At 37.2% G+C, this 15,641-nt stretch overlaps 1 protein-coding gene across 1 annotated transcript; it reads left to right on the top strand.

Moving 5' to 3' along the window:
- Positions 1–404: 404 nt before the first annotated feature.
- On the top strand, positions 405–13,889 carry LOC755272 (merlin). The gene is made up of 13 exons (XM_030992030.1): positions 405–927; positions 2,164–2,292; positions 3,632–3,838; positions 4,871–5,022; positions 6,409–6,484; positions 8,126–8,260; positions 8,996–9,070; positions 9,910–10,023; positions 10,354–10,476; positions 11,141–11,272; positions 11,725–11,810; positions 12,280–12,385; positions 13,217–13,889. The coding sequence occupies exons 1-13, from the start codon at positions 847–849 to the stop codon at positions 13,562–13,564; spliced, it is 1,764 nt and encodes a 587-aa protein (XP_030847890.1). The 5' UTR covers positions 405–846; the 3' UTR covers positions 13,565–13,889.
- Positions 13,890–15,641: the final 1,752 nt, after the last annotated feature.

Genomic DNA, 15,641 nt, shown 5'->3' with positions numbered 1-15,641 from the left:
CTGAAATAAAATTATTCGCAACAATATGATTCCCCAAAAACTTTTTACTCTTTTATTTTCGTCTGGGGATCGACATTTAACGTCACCATCCGAAAGACGTGTTAGTTTCGAACGGGAGTCCGCCAGAGCTAATTTGTTGGTGAAGACAGAGAGCTGATCAAGTAAACATAACACGAAACAATTTCACATCTCCCTCTTGAGATAAGTCGAGACCATAGAGATATATACTACTAAATGGTCGAGACTCATAATAAATGAATCTAAACGAAACAAAGTAAGTACGTTTCTGTTGTACTGTATGGTCCTATACCATTGTACTGGCATACCGCGAAAGACTGGTGCCTCAACATGATTTCAAATAGTGAGAAGACCGCAAGAATGTCGTTATGCTTCAATGATTTAACTCCAGTCTGGCAATGCAGTTATAGTGTACACAAGTTTGAGAATGTGAAGGAGCAAGTGGCTGGCTACATCTAATCAAAACAAAGTTAAACCCACATTTCGTGGTGATCGCGTCGATATAACAACCGGGAATAATTTCATGATATATTGTGGAAATACCTTGTGATGTAAACGGAACAATATCATGTTTTCATTGTGTCTCTTGCTCGATTGATGCTCGCTTCACATTCGCAAGCGCCCGTACAGCGGGGAGGGAGTGCGTGGAATACCAGTCGCATGATTCATATCTATTATCAACAACGGGAGTTACGGATGATTGAATGGGCGTGCTCGGGGGAAGGAGCTGGCTATGCTATGGACTCAGGAGATAGACGTGCATGTCTGCTGCTGTAGGGTTGCGGCTGTGCTTCTTTGTACGAGTGTTGCAATCGGCCGGATTTCAACATGTCGCTAATGCGGCGATCTCAAAAAACTTTTACAGTTCGAGTCCAGACTATGGATGCAGAATTAGAATTCAGTATTGATGTGAGTTTTTTTTCTCCCCATTCAGCCATTGTCCTTGTTTGTGATGACAGCAGGACTCCAGTCTCAAGTTTCAACTTATTCAAGAGACAGAGTTTTTTTAAGAACCTGACAGTGACACTGACAGTGATGCTTGGAATTCTTACAATAATGCATTTGTTACACTTACAAGTTACAGTTATTATTATTAACAAATATTATCATGGACTTCTTTGTCGTAGACCTATATTGAGTTCAGTCAGAAAGGATAAGCTACCGTAATCAAAATAGTCTCTCAATGCATGATTTTGGTGTAGAGTCTAGAGTCTATTTTGTTTTAAGTTTGATATCTACTAAATTTGTTTCACATTGTTATGTTAGGAGTCAATTTTACTCTTTAGATGATCATTTCATTATTCAACAGTGACATAATGAGATCAAGTTTATTTCTCACTTTCATAACATTTTCAAAGCAAGAATCAAACGATTAAAAAACAAAACATGCAAGGCCAAGGTTTCTGATATTTGACCATAACAATGTCTAGAACTGGAATTTCTTTTTCATTAAACGTCATATCTGTTTGGGGGTTTATATTATTGTTGCTCCAGTAATGTTAAATACTTCCACTTCTCTTCTCTTGAGCACATTTAACAAGTTTCATAAATATCTGTTTGATTCTTGAAGCAAATATCGGGAAAACCATTTTAGGGGTGTGTTTTTAAGATGATGTATCATGAACAGGCTTACAGGGACGTGTAAATAGTAAATTCATGTATATTGAAAGGATTAAGAAACATATCTTCAAATGCAAAAGAAGTATCTACTGATACCTTTAAGACACAGCACTAACCAGAAAGAACCAAGCAAATTAAATGCCAATTTCCCTCTGTTTTAGAGGTAACATGTTGAGTACAAAATGATGTGGTTAAAAAACAAAAGTATCCAAGATCTGTATGAAACTTATTGAATTGACATGTTGGAATTTATATATCGGTTAGTGTTAGAAATTACCCCTGCTGAATTTCTTTTTTTTCTTCATATTGTCTCTATATTCTCTGTCTGTTTTGTCAAAACCACTTGGTCCGGGGAAACATTTTTCAAACAAACACTTTTCATCCTGTTAATTTGTTTTCCTTGTTGTTAATGCCATTTCAAGCACTTTTATTAATTTTGTCATCACCGTCTCAAAATGTAAAATAGTACCTGTGGCAAAAAATGCTTAGCAATGCTATCACCCAATTTTTTATAACTTTTTTCAGGTTAAAACTACTGGACGTCAGTTGTTTGACCTTGTTTGTCGGACCATAGGACTGAGGGAGACGTGGTACTTTGGACTGCAGTACGAGGATTCTAAACACTATGTAGCGTGGCTTAAGATGGACAAGAAGGTAAGAATCAACTTTGATGAATAGAAAAGAGAAAAGAGAAAAACAATGGCTTTAAGTGATAATTCATCAAGACTCTCATAAAAGTTGGTGTAATTGTGGAATACCCAATCACCCCATACCCCATCACTCTGGCCCGTAACTAAGATTTTAGTGGGGGAGATACAGGCATTATATGAGGTAGAACCTTTTTAGTGGTCAAAGTGCTGGGGGGGGGGGGGGGGGGGGAGGGGTGGCACCCTCCCACCCCCTTGTTACAGGCCTCGCCCTAATCCTAACCCTATTGAGATTTTAAAGAGACCCAACTACATGTAGATCCAGATCAAGGTTTTGGTCTACCGATATGTGCTTTTTTTGTAGTCATGATAGTGATCTTGTGCGATCTAAATGCACAGGTCAACAAACAGAGTATTCCCAAGGAGGACCCAGTTCTTTTCCCGTTCTTGACCAAGTTCTACCAACTAGGTACATGTACAGACCAAGATGTTGGTCTTTGTGCTTATTTGTGTGATCATGATCATGATCTTGTGTGGTCTAAATATTTCAGGTCCATGAACAGAGTATCTCCAAGGAAGACCCAGTTCCCTTCCTTTTCTTGGCTAAGTTCTACCAACTTTTCTGTTAATTTCTCGATATATATGACTGTCATGGTTTTGTCATGGTTGGTGCCCCAACCATAAGTTTGTATTCAAACTTCTTTAGGGGCTCCTATAAACCCCATGTTTTTAAATTTCCATGAATTATTGTATATGTATGTTTATGGTTGAAATAAATTGAATTGAATCAAGATTTTGGTCTTTGTGCCTTTTTGTGATCATGATATTGATCTTGTGTGATAAAATTCCTTTAATGTTTCTACGCTCTATAAATGTATTATTATTATTGTTAGTATTATCATTATCATTATCATTATCTAAATCTTTCAGGTCCATGAACAGAGTGTCCTCAAAGAGGACCCAGTTCCCTTCTTGTTCTTGGCAAAGTTCTACCAACTAGGTCCGGATAAAGACTTCGGTCTATGTGCCTTTTTAGGATCATGATAGTGATCTCATGTGATCTATCCCTTTAATGTTGGATAGTTTCTGCGCTCTATAAATGTATTATTATTATTATCATTATCTAAATGTTTCAGGTCCATGAACAGAGTATCCCCAAGGAGGACCCAGTTACCTTCCTGTTCTTGGCTAAGTTCTACCAACTAGGTCCAGATCAAGATTTTAGTCTACATGTATGTGCCTTTTTTTGGATCATGATAGTGATCTAGTGTGATCTATCCCTTTAATGTTGGATAGTTTTTGCGCTCTATAAATGTATTATTATTATCATTATCTTAATGTTTCAGGTCCATGAACAGAGTATCCCCAAGGAGGACCCAGTTCCCTTCCTGTTCCTGGCTAAGTTCTATCCAGAGGAGGTCTTTGAAGAGCTGATCCAGGAGATCACCCAACATCTCTTCTTCCTACAAGTCAAGCAGCTTATACTCAACGAAGAGGTATACTGCCCTCCGGAGGCCTCGGTGCTATTAGCCTCCTATGCAGTCCAAGCCAAGGTATGTGATCTGATCTCCTCTGTATGAAATCTTTCTTTATTTCTTTCATTCATTTATTTTCATATTTCTCATGTGACATATACATTTCAAAATAAAGTACAAGTTTTTGTTTTGTTGTGATAGAATAACAATCAATAATACATAATGGCTCTGTCATCAATTTGTCATCAACATGACATTACAAAATCTACAAATATATATAATTACACATTTCATTTGAAAGTGTTTCATTTGGAATGATGATATTTAATATCCAGGCTGAATTTTGAGATGTGAAATATGGTTTGCTGATGTCTCTAAGCCATCCAAGAAAGAATGGCTTTGAAAAGTTTGAGAGTGGGCTTTTCAAATATTTCACAACACCATATAATATGTCATTCCTTTATCAGTTGAAAAGTGTTCATTGTATACAACTTTCTAAGTTTCATCTAATACATCAATTTCTAATATTCCCTACTTATTGTTTTCTATTTACTTTATCTCTTTTACTCTATATCCATTCCACCTCTCTTCTCTTTTTTATCTTTTTATTTTCCTCCCTTTTTCTTGATCTCTCTCTCCATATCCCTACCTTTCTATATATCTCTGCTCCTCTCTTTCTCTCCCCCTCTCTTTATCTCCCCTCCCCCTCTCCCCGTATCCCCCCTTTCCCCCTCTCTCTTAATTCCATTTTTTTAAACCTCTCTCTCCTCACCCTCTCTTTTCCATCCCACTCCACCTCTATTCTCCCACCCCCTCTCTTTCTCTCCCCTGTCTTCCATCTGCCCCCTCCTCTCTCTCTCTCTCTCTCTCTCTCTCTCTCTCTCTCTCTCTCTCTCTCTCTCTCTCTCTCTCTCTCCCTCCTCTCTCTCTCTCCCCTCCTCTCTCTCTCCCCCTCTCTCTCCCTCCTCTCTCTCTCTCCCCCTCCTCTCTCTCTCCCCCTCTCTCTCCCCCTCTCTCTCCCCCTCTGCTTCTCTCCCCTCCCCTCTCCCCGTATCTCTCTTTCCCTTTCTCTCCCTCTCCCTTTCTCTCTTTCTCTCTGTGACCTGACAGTATGGTGACTATGAAGCGCGTGTCCATCAGCATGGTTTCCTAGCCAATGAGGAGCTACTCCCTGGAAGGGTTATCAGTCAGTTTGACATGTCACCAGGCCAGTGGGAGGAGAGGATTACATCATGGTATGCAGAGCATGAAGGACTTCTCAGGTATACCCATTAGAAAGAAGAAAAAACATTGATTTGATCATGTATTACCAAAATTTGTGAAGTTTGGTTCCTGAAAAGGATGCTAAGAATTTCATGGCGGAAGCTTCTAAATAATATAAGAGGTCAACAGCTGAGCTTCTTGAGTCATGTTATTCGAAAGAAATGTTCGGAAAATCTTGTACTGACTGGAAGAACAAAGGGGAGGAGGAGTTAGGGGTAGAAGGAGGATTCTGTGGATGAGTAGCTTAAGGAGTGGGATTTCTGAAAGTGGAATTGATCTCGAGGAGAATGAATTACTTCCTAGAATATGGGACAGAGAATTGTGGCATTCCATGGTCGCCAACATCTCAGGACATGGCGCGTAAAGAAGAAGAAGAATTTCCAAAATCCATTTCACATAGATATAACAATTAAATATACCAGTACACAATAAACATAATATATTGCTGTCAAATGAACTAACAAAAATATGATAATTCTACTCAGGGTTGGCCCTATCAATATATCATTACTTAACTTTCAGACAGGTTTACAATAATAGTTTACGCAATTTCACAATTTATTCAAAAGTATAGTCAAACCTGCTTGAGCAACCATTTGTATATAAAGACCACCTTTTCATCTTCCTTGAGCAGTATTTATTTACTTTTTTATTTTAAAGATTGCTTAAAGGTATAGACCAGTTCTGGTCATGCGATTGCATTGTGAAAGAAACGTTCTGGAATCGATCAGAAAAGGTTGATCATCTAGCATATAGTATTGGTGTGTACTGCAAGGTTCTGGAATCATCAAAATGATAAGAAATTAGGCCCAGTCTTGGTAAAGTTACAAGCACTGTATACAGAAAGATGTATATGGGACTACGCAATATCTATCCAGTCCTCATAGATATAATAATTTACCAAATATATCACTTAGTAGGCGGTTTCCCGGCAAAATTTGTATCATCACATATTAGTCAGAACATATTCTTTCACATGATTGGTAATAAGAGCCTCCATTTCATTTTTTTGAGAGGGGGGCATTTCCAAAACTGGTCTTTACCCTTAAGGGAGATAAGGATGGTGTCGTTTATAATTTATTATACTGGTGGTCTCTATTGCAAGTTCCTTCAAAACTTGTTTCAATGAAATGTATTAATCAAAACTATTGTTCAAGTTAAATAAGGGTAGTTTCTAAAGCAGGTTTGACTGTGTTGACTCATTTCTGAACACACAGTAATGTCAATGTGATAAAGAAAAATTAACACTGAGTGAAAAGTCTCCCCCAATTTACAATTGTAGACCGGTCAAGTTTTTGTTTAAATTGTTGCTTCTTCCAGATGGAATTGTTCTGAATGTTCTCTAAAATGTAGATGTTTTCTTTTTAATTTATTGTTATACACAGAGATGAGGCTGAGATGGAATACCTGAAAATAGCTCAAGATCTTGAAATGTATGGTGTCAGCTACTTTGAAATCAAGGTAAAACTCTTAGTATGGTATGGTGTTATTATTGCTATATGAAGTTAAATTTACAATCTGTAAGAAGTACATAATGAATAGTGATTAGTGACTGTAGCTAATTGTAAATGTCACAAGTATAGTTTCTTTATCAACATTCATGTACAGTGTACTTACTTTTAGAAATTATTATTCCTAATTTCCATGGCAGTTTTTCAGAGATGATTAAAAAAAAAAAATATTGCTTATTCTTACCAGTGAAGCTGAAGGTATGACAAGACCTATCCTGCCATTAGTGACTTTTAGGCATTCTTTCTAAAAACCTTCCTGTTTTAATATGAGACTGGATGTAGACCTAGGAAAGTATGAGTTATGAATGACCATTTCAAATCACCCTTAAAACCTATTTAAAAGAATGAATATGGTTGGCAAAATTATGATTTTGTTAATGTGTTGAACAAAGTTGATATGTAATAAAAATGTTCAAATGCCTTCTATTTGAAAATATATTACAAAATAAGACACATGAGACAAATACGCCAAAGCTTTTTTACCCTTGCTCATCAGAGTGAATTGCAAGAATTAAAGGTGAAATTCAAAGAAGATCACAAATATGTCAACTAATGTATCACTAGAAACTTGTAAGCTAACAGATGGCCATCGGACAAGTTTTAGGTCAACTACATATCGGGTGATTTATAAAAATAAAAATACAACCACCTCCATAGCAGCTGGGATATACGAGAGATTCGCCGGAAACATAACGATATTTTAATGACGTCACTATATGGACCAACACTGCCCAAGCAGACGACATCCCATAGAGAATGAACATAATTTCAAAGCTATTATTTCTCAAATTATAATGAGTTTAGTGTATATAAATGTAATGGCATGTCAAACCATTCAAAAGGGGATATGACCCGATTCTGATAACTAAAATCTTTTGCTTGTAAATACACAGGATAGGGGTTAATTAACAATCAAAGAAACCAGACTTTCAAATTGAAAAGCCCCGGAATGATATTAAGGAAGGCATTTGTTCCCTCTTAAACCGCCGAACATACCCCGGTGTGTGCAGCTGAATATACAATGGCGTCTTATTTTGTTTACAAGCAACAGATTCCTTTATTTTTGTGTCGCTGCATTTGTCATCAAAATAAAACCATGCGCGGGGTTTAGAGTGAGGCAATAGATTATACATTTAGCCTGACGGTAGTGAAGTAAGAGAAAGAACTCAAGAGAAGATGAAAACATAGGCACTGAAAATGTGTGAGATGTCATGGGACATCGTCTGCTTGTGCAAGTCAAGTCCATACTGTGATCTCACACATCTCAGCAGCGTTCGGAGAGCTCTTCAGGTGCTATGCCGGGGCCGTATTTAAGCGTTTTGTAATTTATAATAATCATTACTTCGAATGTTTCCAAGCATTGAATTTTGATAAACTTGTCGAATCAAAGTTTCAACTTTGCAATAATGAAAATAAAGTTAGTTTTTAAAATCAATAAATATCTACTTTAACAAAAATTAGAAATTGGAAAATATAAATGCAATGCTTACATACTGGTATATCATTTAGATCTTAAACAAGGCTACCAACCCTTGATAAAATAAGTTATACCAGAAATGTGCTTAATATGATTCATCATTTTTCTGATCAGAACGAGAAAGGAACCAGCTTAAATCTCGGAGTGGATGCTACCGGTCTTAACATCTACGAGTTAGACAACAAACTAGTACCAAAGATATCTTTCCCGTGGAGTGAAATAAGAGACATATCATTTAGAGACAAAAAGGTAAGCCTGTTGTGCAGTAGTTGTGTCTGATAGGATTCTCATTCAGACATACCCAACGCAAGCACCTTGCTTTATTATCATAAATCATGTAGCATACAACTGTCAATTCAAATCATTCCCCCCCCCCCCCCCCCCAAAAAAAAAAATAATAATAAATAAATAAAATAAATAAATAAATAAAATAAAATAAATAAATAATAATAATAATAATGATAATGAATAAATAAATGAATAAATAAATAAAGGAATAAATGAATTCAAAAAGACAAAACAATAGATCAATAAATAAATTATTTAAAAAAATATAAATAATACTTTTGTTTGTTTCCTGAAGTGTAGAGAAAAAAAAAGATGAATCAAGAAAACAGGTCTTAAATGAAATAGATTACTGCTGCAATTTAACCAATTTGTGAATAATATATGACAGGGAGTAATATTACCAAAGTGTGATGTAATACTGCCCAAGTTGTTAAGGTTGCTGGTTTCAAACAATCTTGTGCTAAACAACAATGGTGATCACACCAACACCAAACACTGAATTTACCCTGCTCCAGCCCGCTGCTTGAATGAATTTGCGATGAACCTCATGTGCAGGTTGCAGTAAAGGTGATGATGATGATGTTGTCAATGATAACGAATGTCTAATATTTTTTTTTTTAATGAATGTGGCGATGAAGCTGAAGTACACTGTTGTTTGTGTGAAGTAATATATTTTCCTAATTTTCTTTCTTGCAGTTCACAATAAAGCCTACAGCAAAGAAAGCACCAAACTTTTGCTTCATTTCACCAAAGCTACGAATGAATAAACTGGTAAGGCTTTCTTTTAATAAAAGTAGTTACAACATGAGTACACATAAAGTACATCAAGAGCGACTTTCTTTTGAATGTGGATCTTGTTGAAACTTTCTTTCTCTCTCTCTCATTTTGTCATTGCACTACCTCTCTCTCTCTCTTCCATCTCTCTCCTCTCTCTCTCTCTCTCTCTCTCTCTCTCTCTCTCTTTCCCTGTTTCTCTTACTCACTCATTGTTCTCCCTCTATTTTGTAGACAGGTTGATATGACATTCAAAATTTTCTTCTCAATAAACTCCCTTTATTATCATATGCGTGATATTGTAATAATTTCATATACAACCAGTTCCACATAATGAGGCATTACAGGTTCCAATGATTCCAATGATATTATTTATATTAACCAGCATTTCTTACTTTATTTAGTATTATTTTTGAATTTCAGATTAGGGTTAAGGTTGCTTTTGGGTTTTACATTTGGTTTAGGGACAGGATTAAGGTTAGGTGTAGATTTTGGTGCAGGGTTGCAGTGAAGAATTCAGATAGTGTTATAAATCAAACACAGAGCAATTATCAATGGAGCATTTGTTGAAGAACCCTAAACCTGTATGTTTAAAGCCTGACTTATAGCTACTTGCGCCCTCTATATAGCTAACAATGCCTAATCGGTGCCTGTTGGTCCCCCATGATCCCCTTTTTCTTATGTTAATTGAGAGCTGATTTGATGAGATAACGACCTGTCAGTGACCTTGCAGGGAGGTCTAATCCTCCCTGGCCAAACTAGTGCAGACAGGCTTTAAGATCTTAGACTCATGAGTTAATAAAAATAGTCTCTTTTTTGTTGTTTCCAACATGTAGATCCTTGACCTGTGTGTGGGTAACCATGAGTTGTTCATGCAGAGAAGAAGAGCAGACTCCATGGAGGTTCAACAGATGAAAGCTCAGGCAAGGGAAGAGAAAGCTAAGAGACATGTGAGTATTACGAGAGTCAGTAAGCATGCATGATGGGTGAGGTGGAGTGTGTGTTTAGTTTTAAAAGATTTGTATCAAAATATATTCCCTTCAACTTTGAGTTTATTGACTTTATATATTTCTATAGATTTACCTTGGAGCTTTAGAATTAAAATAGTTTTTTAGGTGCCTTGAGCTTCTTTGGAGATGGATATGTGCATGTTATAAAATATTGTCATTATCGTTAATTTTATTTACTTTTTTCACCCTTTCCTCCTCTGTCCCTTCTACCTACTTTCCACCACACCATCTTCCTTTCATTTTTCCTTATTGTCATCCTCCCCTCATCAGATTGAGAGAGAGAAGTTGATGCAAGAGAGACTTCTTAGACAGAAGGCAGAGCAGGAGAAAGAAGAATTAGAGAAGCAGCTCCGGCATTTCCAGGATGAGTCCCAGCTAGCACATGATGCTTTGGTAGGTGGCTTATAAATTCATTTAAAAATGTAATATACAGTACTTGCCCATTTGCATTCGTTAAGAATCACAGTAGACTGTTTTTTAAATATTTTTAATGCCTCCGCTACACTACGCTACAAAGTAGCCAGAGGCATTATTTTTCCAGTTGTCAATCTGTATGTCCCGTTCTTGCGATCGTGCTATCTCAAGAACCAATTGCTAGATTCCCGCTAAACTTAGGTCATTTATGTATCTTGCAGAGCCAATGAACTGATTAGATTTTGGGGTCATGAGGTCAAAGGTCCTAGGGCTCATTATGTATGCAAAAACAGCTTGCGATCACGTTATCTCAAGAACCGATGGACGGATTACCATCAAACTCAAGACATGTATGTATCTTGCAGAGCCAATGAAGTGATTAGATTTGTGGGTCTTGAGGTCAAAAGTAATGGGGGCTCATTATTTATGCCTATAAATAGCTTGTGAACACATTATCATTAGAACCGACAGATGGATTACTATCAAACTCAGGACATGTATTTATCTTGCAGAGCCATGTATATGAAAAATAGCTTGTAATCCCAATATTAGAGAACCTGTTAATGGATTACAATCAAACTTCAATTTTTAAAATTGCTTGCGTTTGCTTAAATGTTCCTTTAAACTTTGCTTCTACCTGTAGGTGAGGTCTGAAGAGACAGCTGAGCTTCTGAATGAGAAGGCCCAAGTAGCAGAAGAAGAAGCCATGTTATTAGCTCAGAAAGCTGACCAGGCTGAGAGAGAGATCCAGGCTATAAGAGTTGAAGCCATCAAGGTAAACTACAATGACTGTCTAGAGATCTTAGTATTGTTAACGATACTTCTAACAATGTTTATTGTTAACAGTTAACTTGCTTTACTCGTATCCTTTGTAACATTTACATTTTTGATTACTTTCTCCACCTCTTTGCATGCTACCTCGTTTGCCATACTGGTACTTGCAATTGTGCACAAGACAATAGGCACCAATTGACAGAAGGATTGCTTTGTTCAACACAACGACTTAATTAATCTAATTTGAAATATTTAACTAATCTTGAAGCCTGTGGTGTATCTATCCCATGATAAATACAATGTAGCACAGGGAGATTACTAATGTGCCATATAAAGAGTTAAATTCCTGGTGCTGATTATGTTTTTGTTCTCTTAATTCCCATGCTTTTTTAATGGCAAGAACTTGGGCAACAGCAATCGATAAGTTGAATGGTTTTTGTGTTTTGTTTACAGACAGCAGAAGAGAAACGTTTGATGGAGATGAAGGCTCATGAAGCCGAGTTCATGGCATTCAGGCTTGCAGAAGAGTCGCAACAAAGGTGACACAAAACCCTTCACTATCATTGCATGCAACTTTGGATTTCATTTTAATGACTTTTTGAGCCACTGGTCTTCCAACATTTTATGTAGTAGATGTCACTGTTTATTAAATTTGGAGCAAACTGCATTAAGACATCTATCACTTTTTGTCTGTAGAAAGCTTTGTTCATTTTTTAGTGCATCTATTCTTTTGTTCAAGTGTTTGTCCTGTTCTTGGATATACCAAGGCAAGTTCTTATTTACAGTTCACAATGTACTATTCAATTGCACTCCTTTTGAGGAGTAGGGTACTTGTTGTTTTAATAGTATATGATGCTTAGTTGTATTATTTAGGGTATAATTGATTAGCAATAGAATTCTATTATTGTTCCTTAAACTTGGGAGATCAGAGTGTGTAATTGTGACAGTCGGGTGTAATACTTTTAGCCGCCATTAATGAGAACTGTATCTTAATGTTTTCCTTTGCAGGAGTATGGAAGCAGAAGATTTAAAGCAGCAGCTGTTTAATGCAAGGCTAGCTGAGAAGGAGGCTAAGGAGAAGCTCATTCATGTCTCCACAAGATCTCTTTTACCAGTAAGTACAAGTGTAGAAAGAAAGAAAGAGAGGGAGGGAGGGAGGGAGGGAGGGAGGGAGGGAGAGGGATAGAAAACGAGAGAAATAGAAAGGGAGAGAGAAAAACAGAAAGAAAGGGAGAGAGAGAGAAAGAGAGAGAATGAGAGAGAGAGAGACAGAAACAGAGAGAGATGAGAGAGAGAGAGAAAGAAAAACAAGCCATGTTAGAAGGAGAGAGATATTGGGTAATGATGGATGTTGCAGGAGAAGAATTGGGAAGAGAGAGAGAGAGGAGTAGGGCAGGTAAGGAGAAAGAAATGATGACAGATATACAGTGGATGCTCATTAGAAACCACATTCTTATAACAAATTTCTGTTGTGATAAGGCATTTTTTTCTTAACTACTTCTTGCATTGTATTTTGTTTAGCCTGCGTAGCAAGGGTTTGAATATTATAGAACTTCCTTAGGACCAAGGTATTTGTTATAACAAGGATCTACAGTATTTGTTGAAGGGTGCACTCTGGGATATTGGGAAGAAGAGAATGTTAGAAGAGAGAGAGGAGAAGGTAATGATAAGGATAGAGGGCGGAGGAAATGAAGATTTAGAATAATACAGGAAGGAAAATAATGATGGAATAGTGGGGAGGATAAGATAAAAGAGGATGGGAGCAGGAGAGTAAGATGCTATCAATGAAACAAAAAATTCAGGAAAGTTCAGATAATCAGGGAGAGTTCATGATTAATGTCCTATTAAAATGATAACTTAGGATTCAGACATGGAAGATATTATGATAAATGTCCCATTGAAATGAAAATCTAACTCAAACTTATGGACTCTTTGTTTACTCCAGCATTTAGAACGGAGCCCGAGCTCCCTGAGTAACGAACTAGCAGCGCTCCAGATGGATCCTGAGCTCAGCTCCGGGGAGATGGACATGATGGAGGATGTGGACGTGGAGAAGCTTGACAAGGACATCGAGGAGAACCGGGTGGACTACCTGGAGCGCTCCAAACACCTCAAGATGCAGCTCAATGAACTCAAGTCGGAGATTGAAGTCCTGAAGGTGGAGGAGAACCAGACCCAGCTGGATCGGATTTATAATGAGGTGAACAGCAGGGGCGAGAACAAGAAGACCACCCTGAACAAGATCACTCAGGGTTCCACCAGGGCGAGGGTCGCATTCTTTGAGGAGTTGTGATGAGACGGACAGTCAGAGGACAGCTTTAGATCCAAAATGTGTGCTTCAATGCTTGAAGATTGGCATTGGAGATTGGTTGTTGGACGTGCATTATGATCAGATCTGCTTCGCTCAAGTCTATCGAAACCCATTACACACACCCGTTGGCCATTCATCCTTGAGGGTTGGAAGATCCAAAATGTGTGCTTCGATGCTTCCAAGGATAGATATACGGTGCTGAAGACATTTTTGTTATGCATGTGCGACGATGACGTGTACATGTGTAGTTCTCCTGGAATTATGAGAGGTGTGAGTCTACTGATCGGTTCTACGATCTACCTATACAATGATCCAGGGGTCTATACTGAGTCTTGTCTTTGAGATGAGATGGTAGCATTGAAGATTGGTTCTCGGATGCGGATTATCGTATCTGCCTTTCACAAGTCAGTAAAAACTCAGTGACACACACTCGTAGGCCATCCATCCTGAAGGGTTGGAAGATGCTTATAACCACCTGTCTACAATACCACATTTTTTTTTTCCTTAAATGGTTTCTCATTGAAACATGTACTAAAGGAACCTGTCTACAAAGATCACTTTTTTTGTTTCTCTTGGGCGGTCATAATAGACAGGTTTGACTGTTATTTCAAAATCTCTGTTTGCAGTTAAGCTCTGAAATCATGATTAAATTCATCAGGTAAGTTTTTAACTCGTCCTCTGCCGGAACGGGCTGGCTCCCATATTAAGTCTATGCAAATTAGGAAATTTGGTAGTCAATAGGTTAAACGTTTAAAAAAACAGTCTTCACTCTTTTCTGTATATCAACCCTCTAGTAATATCCTGGAGTGTAGAGCTAGAGCAATATTTAAAAGAATCCTCTGTTTAAAAAAATCTACAGATGTTTAAGTCTTTCGTTGATGCGAAAGTCCAAAAGTGGCTGTTGTTCAGAATCTTCTTTACTTTGTCAGAGGGATAAGTAGTGAATTCAATCAAAGCAAGCGTTACTGAGGGTAATCATTCTCGTCATGGTACAGAGATTTCTTCTTGAGTATTCCGCGGAGCACACAAAAGTATCTACCCCTGGGGGGCGTTCCACAAAACTTGTCATCAGTGACAAATTACAGTTTTTGTTATAAGCTACTATAATCCTTGCTTCTGATTGGTTGTCATTTGTCACTGATGACAATCAAAATTGAATTTTAAAAGTTGCTTCTGTTTTGGTTTGTAAAATCGCTCCATGGGGGAGGCATCATTCTCAACTGCGCCCAGTCGAAGATCCATCTAGTTTTATATGGGTGCGGCTGGAAGAAATTTTGAAAATACACTCTGATTGAATAATTTTGTTTGAAGACCAGGGCCCTGTTTCATAAAACGCGATATCAATAACATGTTACAAGCTACTGTTATAAGCTACTGAATCATGGCATCTGATTGGCTGAGAGCAAATTTATCATAGAAATTAAGCATTTGTTATTGATAAAAAGTTTTATGAAACGGGCCCCAGATGGAGAATTCAAATCAAGGGTTTTTATGATCTGAAAGGACATATGAAATAGATTAAAAGTAATTAAAGTAATTGAAAATTAAATCAATTTGATAAAGCAAATCATGTGATGGTAGAATGGTGGAGTGTTTGGAGAGAGAGAGAGAGAGAGAGACAGAAAGAGAGACAGAAAGATCTACATTTATGTCATTAAGAAGGCAGGCAAATGAATTTGAAATGAATTGATCCCAATATCCTTTTTTTTTAATATTGAAGATGCTAGTTCTCACGCATCTTAATGTACAATACTAACAGATGTAATATTTTTAAATGGATATAATCATATATTCTTTATTAATGTTTGTTTTTTATTGTTTTAATGGATTATTGATTGACTTCAAAAAGTCAGTGATGCGGAAAATTTGAGGGGGACTGCTTTAGCTTACATCATGTTCTCTTGTTGTGATTGTTTCATTTTAGACTCAAAACACTTGATGGTCCTGTCTGATGTAGAATGGCTATTGCTCTAAATTGATCAAAATTCTCAAATACGTGTACTGTATACGCTCAAGTAACGAATGACAATTTTATGAACAGAACTTAAACATTCAGAAG

The sequence above is a fragment of the Strongylocentrotus purpuratus genome, unplaced genomic scaffold (genome assembly GCF_000002235.5).
Source record: "Strongylocentrotus purpuratus isolate Spur 01 unplaced genomic scaffold, Spur_5.0 spur5_scaffold_2, whole genome shotgun sequence".
In the NCBI taxonomy this organism is placed as follows: Eukaryota; Metazoa; Echinodermata; class Echinoidea; order Camarodonta; family Strongylocentrotidae; genus Strongylocentrotus; species Strongylocentrotus purpuratus.
Note: the sequence above shows the minus strand (reverse complement) of the source record. Positions and strands in the feature narration are given on the sequence as shown.